A 13,681-nucleotide genomic window follows, 5' to 3' on the forward strand; every position below is an offset into this window, starting at 1 on the left:
TGTGATGTTTGATGACGGCACCCATTCACTGCAGATGATCGATTGGTGAGCAAGTAATGTAAGGCAAAATTCTACAAATCTGTTCTGACAAAGAAACTTAATCGTGCATCTTGGATGGTCTGAGTAAAAAAAATACCATTCAGCAAGGTTTAATTTTCAGTAAACTATTCCTTTCCTATACAGTACAATATCTTTCACCATTCCTCAAGAGCTAAATGATGACATGAGATGAGATATAATGCTGTATTATTTTTTCCATTTTATATTAATACAAAAACTACATATATTTCTCCTTCAGCAAAAGAGCTCCATTATAAGATGCTCAAACAGATGACTGAAAATGCATTACCAGCAGTTTACTAAAAACATTGTTCATTGTACACAACATGGAGTCCTAATTGTGTGAATGTTTTTCATGATGGTGGATCACTTGAGGACAGTTAATGAACTATTCTGTCTTTAGCCAAAGAACCTCCCTTTTGCACACACTGTGTTTGTGAATAGTCTGCTGAATGTTCTTCATAAGTCAGAGGTTGACGCAGACCCGGTGTAATTTGATAGTGATGTCTATTCTGCTTATCTGCAGTGGGGTGTAACCATGGAGAAAGCCAACACCAGTTTCCCCAGTTATAATGAATTAGATGACTACCTCAACAAACACAACTCCAACTTTGTGTGGCTCCTCGTGGGTAAGTGGGCAGCTGATTTGATTTGGAAATTGTTTTTGTTCTGCAGATTAGAAAATGTCTAGACCATAGGTGCCTAGTGCATCGCATTGGGCCTTAAGTTGACAAACGCACCACTTCCATTTTAGACTACTTTATTTCCACCATCGGTCTAAAATAAAATGATTTTATTTACAAATATAATTTAGGAATTTAATTTGATCTGTATGTAAACATCTTTTAATCAATCCATCAAAGCCAGCTTGTGATGTTTCTCAGCTAATTTATGTTTTTATAACATCTTTTTTAATGTGAAAATTAGGTTGGATAGATAGTTATTCACTCTATCTAGTGTTTAGCTTACTATTTGATTAATTTGTTGCTAATGCACATTCTGCAGTTACTACTTTCTTTCGGAGTACCACAGCCTCGAGTTGACATGACACAGTGTTCGGGCACAGACACTGTTATACGCTACTGTTCAGAAGTTTGGATTCAGTATTTCTTTTTATATGAAATGAATACTTTTATTCAGCAAGGGACACATTAAATTGTTAAAAAGTGACAAAAAAGAAAAGATTTCTGTTGTAAATAAAACATCAAAAAACCATGTATCCTGTATCAAAATGATTCAGTCATCCACAAAATAACAGCTTTAACATTAATAATAATAATAAAATAATTCATGAGCGGCAAATCAGCATATTAGACTGGAGTAATGATGCTGAAAAATCTTGCCATCACAGGAATAAGTTGCATTTGAAAACATTTCAATAGAAACTGTTCTCTTAAATTGTAATATTATTTCACAGTATTAGAGTTTTTACTGTATTTTTGAATAAATAAAATGCATCCTTGGTGAGCATAAGAGACTTATTAAAGGAAACTTGATAAATCTCACCAACACCAGACTTTAAAACAGTAGTGTAAATGATATAGCTTGTGTTATTTGCTCGATAAGGCCAATAATGGATTTGGATTTATGTTTTACACAGCCACTATTATGTCATGCGGATGGATCATATACCTGACATACTACAATTCCCGTAATATTGGACTCGTCCTCACCCTCATCATTAACCGTCTCTATAAGAATGGATACATACACATTGGTGAGTTAGCCTCTCTCTCTCTCTCTCTCTCTCTCTCTCTCTCTCTCTCTCTCTCTCTCTCTATATATATATATATATATATATATATATAATATATATATATATATATATATATATATATATATATATATATATATATATAAATAATAATATTATTTATTTTTATTATTGATTTTTCTGTTTCATACATTTATTTATTTGTTTTACAGGTTCATTTTCATTCTCTGTGCTGTCTGGCAAGGTCATGTTTCGAGATGTTTATTTCATCAGTGAAGACATGTCGATCAGGTACACAACAAACTCTGTCCTTTTTATTGAAGTCCTTTTTATGCTCCATTGCTTTTTGATACTCTACTCATTCCCATTATCTGTGTGTTTTCTCATTGTTTACTGGTTCATATCCCATTTTTATTTATTCTTTTGTAACTTTTTTTTTCCAGAATTCAAGATGGGTTACTTATATTTCGTTGGTGGAAGATGTACAATCCCAAACAGAAACAACATGGTCAGTGTAAAAGCATAACAAACAACCCACACAAGCTGTGACAGATTTATGTTGTTGTTTCAGGGACATCTTTAATCATAACATAAATCTCTCAAATTTTCTTCTTGTCCCTTATTTTCAATGACAGTTCTCCATGAAATGCATGTGTATTGATATATGTTAGTTCTGCTGTTTCCAGACCCAAAGGCTGAGACACGGCTCTATGTCACGCTTAACGGATTTGAGTTCCATGTGTATAATCGCACGGATCTGTACACACGGCTACAGGAAATATTTGGCCTAGAGCCCACCCTTGTCCCGCCCCACCGGGATGAGGAGAAAGGGCGAGAGCAGAGAGATAATCCATGGAGAGGTAAACAATGCACTCTGGTTCATAAAGTAATTTTTAAAATGCTGAAATACTTGGACCAGCTTTTAATATGCAGAAACAACTACAAATAAGCTATTTATAGACTGATTTCCTCAATGTAAACACTGACCATCTCAACAAAGAAGCATTGGCCCAGCCATCCATCTGTTTGCTGAATAATTGACAACAGTATTCTAATGTGTAGATATTACTCATGTCAATGTACTGTAGCAAGTGAAGAAGTCAGTGTTACTTAGCAATAAAATTGGTTTGTTTAATTTTCAGACAGGAAGTGTTTGTATCTAGCTTCATGTTTGAGCATTTCCGCATGTTGGCAGTATTTGTGATGGCTACAAAAACCATTGCTTTATTGTTCATTGACTTTTCTAAACTGAATCTAAACAATGGCTTGGAGCAATTCCCATAGTTTTTTTTTTTTAGACAGTAATGTTGCAGTACTTCATATCCGAAGGTGCTTATGAAGGAAAATGTGTTGTTGTTGCTTTTGAAGTGTTCACATCAAAGCTGAGACTCCGGACCCGTCATCTTCCTGGAGGTCTCTCATCCCCGTCATCAAAGTCAACATCAGTACAGTGAGTTCTGCAGTCAACGTTTCTCCCATTCTCCCGTTTCCTGTCTGACATCAGCACGCTGCTACCTGCGTCATTCATACTTTATACTGTAACAAAGAATTAAATCTACTTATTATTTACCTTCCCATGCCTCAACTTCTATAACTCTCACTGGTTTTGCACTCAGGTCGTGTAGCATTCGGCAATCACCATCTTCCCCAAACCCTGTGTATGAACTTTGACGATGCCTTCCTGACATATGCCACAAAACCACCAAGCAGCCACTTAGATCAGTTCATGCACATTGTGAAGGGTTACTCTGGAGAACGTCCGCGTCATGCTGGTGCCCAGCCCACGATACCTGGGCCTTCAGAATGATGAGTGAGTCTAATAATCTCTAGTCTATAAGGGTAAATTAGATTAGATTAGATTTTTTTGTCTTTGTGCAAGTACAGAGCCAATGAAATAGCTATAATCCAACTGATGTGTAAACGGGCGTACTGTATATTATTTAGGGATAGCATAAAATCAGTAGGTAAGCACAATTTCTCGTGTTGGCATATTGACTATTGACAAGGCCTTGACTTGTTCTTTGTAAATAGCCTTTTGTTTACAATATCATTCAGAAGTGTGCGGTTGATAAGTTTTCTTTTATGGTTTTGAAAGAAGTCTTTGTGCTCACCAGGGTTGAGCTTAAAGATGTCAAATGAACAGTATTCATTAAGATATTTTATTATTATAACGACATCTTAAGACAGAAATTCGTGTAGTTTCGTGAGTGCAGAATGCCTCATTAGTATCTCTGGTGATATTCTGTTTTTAGACTTTACATTTAAACTGTATATATTTCGGAAAAGGGAATCTGTCAACTTTTGAAGGGAAACTGGCATTTTGATGACACACATTGCTGCAAAGCTGATTTTTACAATGTCTTTAAATAATATTAAGTGCTGATGGTATAAAGTATAGATGGCCAATGACCAGTTCAGTGCAAATGGCATGTAGCAAATAGAGAAGGTGCTGTGTATAAGTGATAATGAGGCATATGTGGCAGTTGACCATTACAGAGCCCATGACATTGTGTATATATAGAAAATTGGAGAATATGGCAATATGACTGGATTGATGCAGGATAACGGGCTATAATAAATGACAAATCACTACTACAGTTTAAGTGACATGTTGTACAAATAGAAATGGTTTAAGAAGATAATATAATGAAGAAGATAATGGTTTAATATATATATATATTATTTGTACTTGTACACACCAAACAATATGGCCAGATATTCAAGTATACAATAATTATTAATGTGCTGTTTTGCACACAAAGGTTTATTTAAGTAATCAGAGCTGTTCATTTGTTCCATTAGTTACAACAATTACACGCACTGATCTGTGTAATTTAATTTAGATTGAAAGTCATATTGACATAATGACCTGAACGTTAATTGCTTTTTGTGTAGATAAGCTTTTTCCCATGTCTTTGATTGTTGATCTGAAAGTAAGCATGGGTTTGTTTTCATTGATGTAACTAATTAGTCTTGATTGTTAGTTGCTCGATTGGTAATGATTAGTGATCTGTTAGAGTGATGTAGATGTTGTTTAAAGAGTGAGTTCCTGTCTCTAGACCTCCCAGGCTCATGGGAGAGGGCTTTGTGGTCATGCAGTCGAATGATGTCGACATCTACTACTACCAGGATGAACCAGGTAATCATTGTGACTGGTTAATCTTTTTGTCTTTAATTATTTTGAGAATAAAGGTCTGGTCTGGTGATGTTTTTTGGTATACTGGCTTTAACCGTGTTAAGAGTGTTTTTGCAAATGTTTGTGTGTTTTTTAGGTTTGGTCCCAGAGGAACTGGAGAATGGAGATACAGAAGCCTGTTCTGAAGATGCCAAGCTACAGGACTTGCCTCCGTGCTGGGGTTTGGACATTGTGTGTGGCAAAGGAACAGACTTTAACTATGGCCCATGGGCCGACAGACAGAGGTACAGGCACACGCTCAAATGGTTGTTGTTTGGTTTGTGGTTTTAATTGTTCATGTTGTGGAAAGCTTATTAAAGCTGCTACATTTATGTGACATTCTGTTTTTCTGTAATAATAGTGATATTGTAAAATATTATTTATGCATAAAAATAAATGTATCCAGTTTTTGTATATAATTGGAAATACATTTTATTCAAAAGCAAAGAAACTCTTACTGACCCAAATGTTTGTAATCATCCATCCGTTACATTGTGATTTGACCCCTACAGAGACAGCCTGTGGAAGTTCTTCCTGCCTGCAGACTATCAGCAAATGAAAGTGAGCGATGTTGCCACACCAGGCAAACCCCGAAAGATCCTTGCGTTTGAGCTGCGTATGAACATCATAGCTGATGCGACAATAGACCTGCTATTCACAAAGAACAGGGTATTTACAGGCACACACTCCTAATGATTCGTTTCTGAGTGGCACACTCCTATGCATTAACGTTTGCTAGGGCAAAGTTTGCTTGCATTCATAGGAACAGTGTGTACCCTCTTTTGTCTTTGTTTACTCACTAACCCGTAATCCATTTGTCTTGACAGGAGACTAATGCGGTCCATGTGAATGTAGGAGCAGGTTCTTACCTCGAGGTCAACATACCCATGACTGTTGGGGAGAATGGTAACTTCCAAACTTTTTTGAAAAATAAAAGTATTTAATGAGGATGACATTTGACAGTTTTTGTTTGTTTAATGTAAATTAACTTGACTCATTATTATTAAGAACTGCGGTTATGCCCTCCTGAGTATTATATCAGACTATTCATAACCCGTTTTTGCCTTTCTTTTTCCACTTAGGTTATTCTCCCACTGTTAAAGGCCAGTTATTACATATAGATGCAACCAGCAGTATGCTGTACAGGACACTGCTAGAGGCTGAAATGCTTGCTGTAAGTGCAGCACATGATTTTATTATTTATAAGTGTTATGCAAAACTGTATGTTTTCAAAATTGACTAGTCAGTCTTAAAGATGCACTGGATAATTAGGCTGGTTTAAGGTCATGTTTACCAGACCTGATCCGACAGACTCCAAGCTTAGCCCTTCAATACGCGGAGTAACTTGAAACTTTTAGTGCACAGAACTGATAATCTTCAGAAAATTGGAACATTGCTTGCTGCAGGCGATTTGAGATCTGACAGTAATGGTCTTGAAATTTATTGTTGAAGATGGGAAATCTGTTAGAGAACATGAATTTCGAGTAGGAATATTTGTAATAATTCAGATATTGCATATTGCGAGGCACTTTTCCACTTTGCTGACATTCACCCACGCAGCGCTTTGGGGAGGGTTGTAGCGTCAGCACAGAAGTGTACTAGGCTTTTCAAACAAGTGATGAATATACATTTTAATGATCATTGTAATAGTATGTATAATGTAAACCATTAAGTCTATACAATTACTTAAATGTCCTTGTAGATGTCTTAATTATTCTGCCATAAAGCTAAGCTGGGAAACAATACTGAATGCTAACAGCTGTATTTGAACTCCTCAGTTCTACGTCATAGCCAGCTATCCACGCGTTTGGAATATGCCTCAGTCCTGGCAGTGTGAGATTGAGGTTTACAAAGCCACGTACCACTTCATCTATGCACAGAAGAACTTCTTCACGGGTAACCTTTCTCTCTAACCTGGCTGTAACTAATGTGTCTAAAGTCTGTCCTCCGGTTGACCTCCTCCTGTTGTGATCTGCAGATCTGATCAAGGACTGGGCCAGCGACAGTGAACCGGACATCTACTCATTCGTTCCATATTCATGGAAGTTTAAGATACTCTTTCACCAGTTTGAGATGATTTGGGCTGCCAATCAACACAACTGGATTGACTGCTCCACCAAACAGCAGGAGAACGGTGAGAAAGACTTTCATAAATAAATGTGACACTGGAAAATAAACTAATATAGTGTTTGAGGAATTCGAACACTGGAAGAAAATCTAACAAATTAACAAGGCTTTGTGTACACACTGCACACAGTTTTGACATTCTGCCATTTTGATAGTGATTTAGGAAAATGTAAAAGACAAAACTGATGCGATTAGACTGGATTAAATTAGATTTAACTTTTTTTTTAATGTAATGTTTATTTATTTGCATACTTGCTGGTTGATTGAATGTTGAATGTAAATAATAATAATAAACTTGATTTGTTTTCTACCTTTTATGACATTTTCGGGAAATGCAGCTCAAAGTGCTGTAAAATAAATAACAAAATCACATGAGAACAAGTAAAATTACCATAATTAATATAACTTAAGTTAAAAGATGGAACACATTTTATAATGATAATAAAAAAGGTAGAAAGGTAATTTACATAAAATGCAAAACAAACTGTTTTTTAAATCACATATGTAATAATAGTTATATTAAAAGAAAATCTAGCACAATCAATGTTTAAGAGAAGTAATTTTTAGTGCCAAACTAAAAAGATAATTTTTTTGCTTTCTTTTGAAAATATTTAGCTTATTTATTTTTTCATTTTGAGTTTTATTTTCTATACAAATCAAAAAATATGAACAAAGCCTGTTAGTTACAAATCCAAATCAAAGGATTTTAGACTGTTAAAGAAAGCAGCAAGCACTTCTAAACACAATGTGGAATCAGTTTGATTTTTTTTCTTGGTTTCTGAATAACTTCTAACATATTCATGCTCTTTGTCTGTAGTTTATCTTGCTGCCTGTGGGGAAACGCTGAATATTGACTTCACTTTGCCATTTAACGATTTTGTCCCGACCACCTGTAACACACGTTTCTGTTTGAGAGTGAGTGTACACCCTTGCAAACAATTACACGCACTTGTCTGTTGTGCTGAATGATGTGTGATCAAGCATTAAAACCTTATATGACGTTAAAACATAAGCGGCCACCTAAATCTCCTCTGAATGACTGAACTCTCATACAGGCTGAGGACACAGATATGCGCCTGTGTCTGCCTGACTGTCACCCCAGCCGGTACCCGCTGCTCACCCTCACTAAAGATTACCAGCACTGTAAGACCCATCCAGACAACAAAATGCCAGCAGAAGGGCAAGGAGCACCTCCCAAAAACAGCAAAGCCCGCTGGAGGAACATGACTAATGCAGAGTAAGTCTGCATTAGAATTCCCTCTTCTTTTCTTCTTTCTCTTACTTGCGCTTCTCTTTGACACTTCTGTTGTGTTTATGTGTGTGTGTGTGTGTGTGTGTGTGTGTGTTTGTTTCCAGGGCTGGTTGGGTGGACTGCTGGAGTGTGCCGAACTTCATGCTCATTATAGACTATACTTGGCATCCCATCTACCCTCAGAAAACTGAACAGCAGCTCAAACAATCATGTAAGCTTTTGAATCACACAATAAAAATAATACACTTATTGTACAGATATTGTAAAGTTGATCTAGACACGACTACGTCTTTACTGATACAGTAGGTCTACATTCTCCATCAAATTAACTGGAAATATTAATAAAAAAATTAAGTCCATAAAATTATTTCAAGCATTTAAGCAAAATACTTTACTCGTGAGATGCATCGGTTTAGTCAGGTGTGTCAAAACTTTAGATGTGCCTTGTGTATGTTTACTTTTCAAATCTCTGTTGCTGTTTTTACTTGCATAGTACAATTATGAACCTGACCTTTTAACACTTCACTTTACATTACGTGCAGTGTCAGAGATAGAGGAGTCCATGCTGTCTGCACTGCGACCGCCAGAACACCCTCGACCCCTGCCTCCTCCACCTCGAATCTCCTCTGACCCCAGTTTGCTGCCCCCTGACCGCTTACATGTGGAGATGGAGCTGAGCCCCGAATCCCACGTCACCCTTTATGGCCCTCTCCTCAGAGCACTGGTGTCCATCAAGGTACACATGTATATATGCATGCATGCTCACATATGGGTTCAGGTGTTTATAGAACTTGTGTCCTTAACAACTTATAGTTACGGACTAAAATGAGGGCGGCTGAATAATGACACTTTCCTTTGGCTACAATATTAAAATGGCAGTTGTGTTTATCTGTTCAGGAGAACTACTTTGGAGAGGACGACATGTACACAGACTTTGAGGAGTCTCTATCCAGCCCTGTGCTGAGCTCCTGCTCTTCTTCATCTTTTTGGCCTGGGGTGGGTCTGGAGGAGAGCCGCTCTAAAGACACACCCCACCCTCTCTCCCTACGGCCCTGGGACATCACCGTACTCATCAATCTGCACAAAGTCCATGGGCGGCTTCCAACGGTCAGTACCGCTTCAGTGATTTTATTTATAGGAGCCAAAAGTGTTGACGTGTCATGATTGTGAGCCTTATTTGTTCTATCTTTACAGCACTGTAGCAGTGATGGCCCAGAGGGTCCTGCGGGCTTCCTAGAGCGCCTGTGTTTTGAGATGAAAAAGGGTTATAAGGAGACCATGCTACAGCTCGTTCTCTCGCCTCTACATGTGTTTGTCAGTGATAACTATCAGGTGGGAGTGGGAGGAGATGACCTTGTTCATATTCTCTCAGGTGCTGGTATTTAAAGTTCTCGTGATGTTTCTGTTTTGTGTAATTTATTCCTGTGTGTGTCTAGCGGCCTGCTGTTGATGCTGTGTTGAGAGATGGACATCTGAGCCTCTCGGGGTTGCAGATGAGAGCCCACGCTATGTTCTCAGCAGAAGGCTTACCAGCGGGCAGTGACACACTGGAATATGCTTGGCTCATCGACGTTCAAGCTGGAGCTCTTACTGGAAGAGTCAGTGTGCCACAGGTGACTCATTTATTTTGACACTACAAAAAGGATGCATGACTATTGTAAAGGAATTATTCTAGTAATGTCTGTGGGATGATGACCTCGCACATATATTTTGACGCATCACTCGTTGTGTTTGAATGAAAATGTTCTCAGTAATTACACTTTTAATAGAAGCGTAGCAGGCATGTGGACTGGAGAGTTTCAAAGAATGTGAAGGTTGGATTTTTGTTAAAGTGCTTGAATGAAATCTATAGAAAGAATTCCTTTCGGCGAGATTTATATTAAGCATAGTAGTCATCTCAAATATCTTCCTTTAGGTAATTAATTTCAAAAGTAAGCAGTAGTACATAGACATCAAAAAGTTTTTTTTTTTTTTTTTTTTTTTGCTGTGTTTTTATTAGTGCTGGGCATTTTTTAATCGCGAATAATCACATTGTCTGCGATTTAATCGCATTATGCACAAAACTAATAATGCATTCAAAAGTAGTATATTGTGCACTTTTTTTATTTAAAAGTAGGCCTACTGCTATATAAACAAAAGTGTAATAACATTTAGTTTTGCAAACACTTTAAACAAATAAGGTGCTTTTAAAAGCAGTATCCCTTTCACATAGTAGCAATTAAAATATTAATTGTAGCCTAAATCTCAACTTATAACATTAATGTAATTAAATATAAAACAAGCTATTTGTCACTTCCAGGACATTAACATTTTTATAGAAAATATTTTATAGTTTATTTTAGAAAAAACAAGTTATGCTCAGAGTACAGAATCTGGATCATAACATTATAACAGGCACCTTCCTATTAGAGACCTGCATGATCACGGGACCCATCGCAGCAGAGTGCAGGGCATTGCATTTTTTTCTGTAAAAAATAACAGTGGACAGTGGTTTGTGAATGTTGATGCTTAGTCTTCTTTGACCCATGATTTGTCTGTATTTGTATTCAGAGCCAGTGAGCATTTGACTTTCATAATAATAAAAAACTGTGTTAATGCGTGATAAAATTTCGAAAAAATATTAGGCTAAATCGTGTGCACGATTTACTAATTCGTTCCCTCAATATACTAAAACGTGCACACAATTACTATTGCATTCCCTCAATTTACTATTTCATTCACTGGATTTATAAATTGTGCACATGATTTCCTAATTCGTTCACACGATTTGCTAAATCGTGCGCATTATTTAACAAATCGAGGGAATGCAATAGTAAATCGAGGGATTGCAATAGTAATCGTGTGCACGTTTTAGTACATTGAGGGAACAAATTAGTAAATCGTGCGCACAATTTTTTTTTTTTTGCATGTCATGTGTGGGGCTCCATATAAAATAATTGTTGGCATTAATCAATTAATGCATTAACGCGATAATAATGTGTTAACTTGCCCAGCCCTAGTTTTTTTTTTGTCTTGTTTACCTTCACAGCCCGTCAGTAAGCCTCAATTACCAATCAGAATCGTTCAATTTAAAATTTCAAGTCAAAATATATTTTATAGTTGTTATTGTAATATTGTACAATTTTATTGTTTTAATTATTTGCTATGCATATTACTGATGTTGTTATGGGACTTAAAATTCATTAGTCATCGCGATTAATATTATATATTTATCTATAAATATAATCCTAACAAATAGTGAACGCTTTAAAAAAAAAAAATTATCTCAAAAAAGCTACTGAATGTGTCACCAAAAGGGATTAGTCAAGATAATTATTTTAAGCTACTGACAGTATTAATCACTGTTTGTATGCATGTAGTGCAGCAGATGTGATCTGGTAGTGATTGTGTTTCAGTGCGCGTCGCTTCTGGAGTGGGGCGAGAGCTTTGTGTTTCATGTAGTGTCCCGAGAGTTTCAGCTCCAGCAGCCAAAACCATCTGTCACCTGCCAACATGGAGTTGATCGTAGAGTCTGTGATGCCAAGGTATGGCAGAAACACGCACATTTGTACTGTCATATTCACATCATTTTCAAAACAACTACACAACTGAATCCGTGTCTGTACGTGTAGCATGCAGCCCTGCCTGGTCCCTGTCGTACATCAGAGGATCTGAAGTACACCATGACTCGACTAACAGTTGACGGAGCCCAGGTTTTCATTGTTGAACACGGCTGTGCAGCCAATATTAAGGTATGATTAGCGATTGATCAGATGGCAAGACAGCTATTGATTTATTTATAGAATAATTTCTGTTGGAGCATGCTTAATATTTAGTTTTAGTTAAAAAATATTTAGTTTTTGATGTTTTTTTGATCAAATGAATGCACTTCTTTCAAACACATTAAATAATCTTAATTATTCCAAACTTTTTACGAGTAGTGTATGTATGCTTGCCCATCAGACCGGAGCCTTGCGGTTGGCCACATGTAATTTGCATACAGCTGCTGTCGGCGAAGGCATCAGTGCCGTTCTGCAAGACGTAGTGATCGCTCAATTCATCGAACAACAGGAAGTTGCCCGGCTTGGCCTGCCTCCACCCCTCCTTCGGCGTTCTCATTGGCTCGAAGCCGGTTCGGTGACCTTTAACCTCATCACGGCTGATGTGGCATTGGCTGCTGACCATCAAGCCAAATATGAGGTTCAGAGGCAGTTCCTGGAGCTTCATGACATGAAAACAAAAAGGTTAATTTGTGTCCTTTTATGATTTATTTTTTGTATTGCTAAATGTGCAGGCAGACATGTTTCGATGTCAATTTTATATCTACAGCACAACTAAACACAACAGCTTTTGACCAGTGTTCTTTACACCAATGCAAGAGACAGTAAAAAATATAAATAAGAAAACCATAAAAACAAAACCAATCATATTTCCTGTGTGTGTTTTAGACTTTGGTTCCTTTGGCCTGAGGACAAATACAAGCGAAGCCGTAATCGCTGTGGTTGTCTTGGTGGATGTCGTTTTTTTGCCGGCTCGGGTGGTGGCCTGGACTTCTTCCGCTTGGAGGAAATTACACCCTCTTCAAGCTCCGCCTTCTCTAGCATCATTGCAGAGAGTGACATGTCCTACGGCCAATCATTATTACATCCAGGAGAATGGATCATCACTAAGGAAACTCCTAAACTCTCAGACTGTAAGTTTTGTTTGTGGCTATTGTGATGCTGATTGGTTATCAAGAGAATTGTACTTATTGATTGGTTTAATTGAAGCTAAAGGTGTTGCTATACGGAGAGAAACGTGTTCCCCTGCTCCGATAGTGGACTTGGAGAAACGTGGCCAGCACCTCAGTCTGCATGTACCTCAGCGCTCCCACAGCTCTGCCTCTTCCTCTGAGGAAAACTCTTCCTCCAGTGCTGCTCTGCCTCTGTTAGCTGGAGAACGAGAGAGTCCCTCCCCCTCTACAGAGTGAGTCAGACACATGTGCTCCTGTACCATAAAGAACAATTCCAGTCCCATAACCAACTTGTCTCAATTGTTAGTTTAATTCTTGCAATTGGACATTTTTGTATCTCACAATTTCACTTTTATTTCTTTTTTTAAACTTCTCACAATGCTCGGTGCCCTTGAGCTACAGGCGTCCCGAGTTCGAATCATGACTCAAAGCACCTTTCCCGATCCCAGTTCTGATTTGTCCTGTCATAATAAAGGCAAAAAAAGGCTTTGATATTAATTTTTTTTTTTTTTTTACTATATGGTGAAAATTGGCTTTTATAACCCAACCTGTCATTTGAACAATCAATCATTAAATACACTATTGTCAAAAAATTTGTTCTTGATTGAAGCAGGTTCTTGATCCCACTTTCTTTTACTCTAG

The 13,681-nt window shown here is 37.4% G+C and overlaps 1 protein-coding gene across 1 annotated transcript in view; it reads left to right on the forward strand.

Annotated features, from left to right (window-relative positions):
- The first annotated feature begins 561 nt into the window (after nt 1-561).
- The window catches only part of LOC113076328 (uncharacterized protein KIAA1109-like), a 34,896-nt gene continuing 21,776 nt past the window's right edge, over nt 562-13,681 (forward strand). The window contains 28 exon segments of the mRNA XM_026248960.1: nt 562-689; nt 1,661-1,777; nt 1,987-2,065; nt 2,218-2,282; nt 2,461-2,619; nt 2,622-2,634; nt 3,143-3,228; nt 3,391-3,518; nt 3,520-3,584; nt 4,834-4,913; nt 5,047-5,194; nt 5,462-5,618; nt 5,777-5,855; nt 6,032-6,123; nt 6,728-6,845; nt 6,928-7,083; nt 7,894-7,991; nt 8,132-8,313; nt 8,433-8,539; nt 8,871-9,064; nt 9,226-9,435; nt 9,523-9,660; nt 9,765-9,941; nt 11,724-11,852; nt 11,940-12,059; nt 12,271-12,551; nt 12,756-13,000; nt 13,077-13,272. Coding sequence (XP_026104745.1) covers nt 599-689; nt 1,661-1,777; nt 1,987-2,065; nt 2,218-2,282; nt 2,461-2,619; nt 2,622-2,634; nt 3,143-3,228; nt 3,391-3,518; nt 3,520-3,584; nt 4,834-4,913; nt 5,047-5,194; nt 5,462-5,618; nt 5,777-5,855; nt 6,032-6,123; nt 6,728-6,845; nt 6,928-7,083; nt 7,894-7,991; nt 8,132-8,313; nt 8,433-8,539; nt 8,871-9,064; nt 9,226-9,435; nt 9,523-9,660; nt 9,765-9,941; nt 11,724-11,852; nt 11,940-12,059; nt 12,271-12,551; nt 12,756-13,000; nt 13,077-13,272 — 3,710 coding nt within the window. The 5' untranslated portion in view covers nt 562-598.

Source organism: Carassius auratus, unplaced genomic scaffold (assembly GCF_003368295.1).
Source record: "Carassius auratus strain Wakin unplaced genomic scaffold, ASM336829v1 scaf_tig00019870, whole genome shotgun sequence".
NCBI lineage: Eukaryota > Metazoa > Chordata > Actinopteri > Cypriniformes > Cyprinidae > Carassius > Carassius auratus.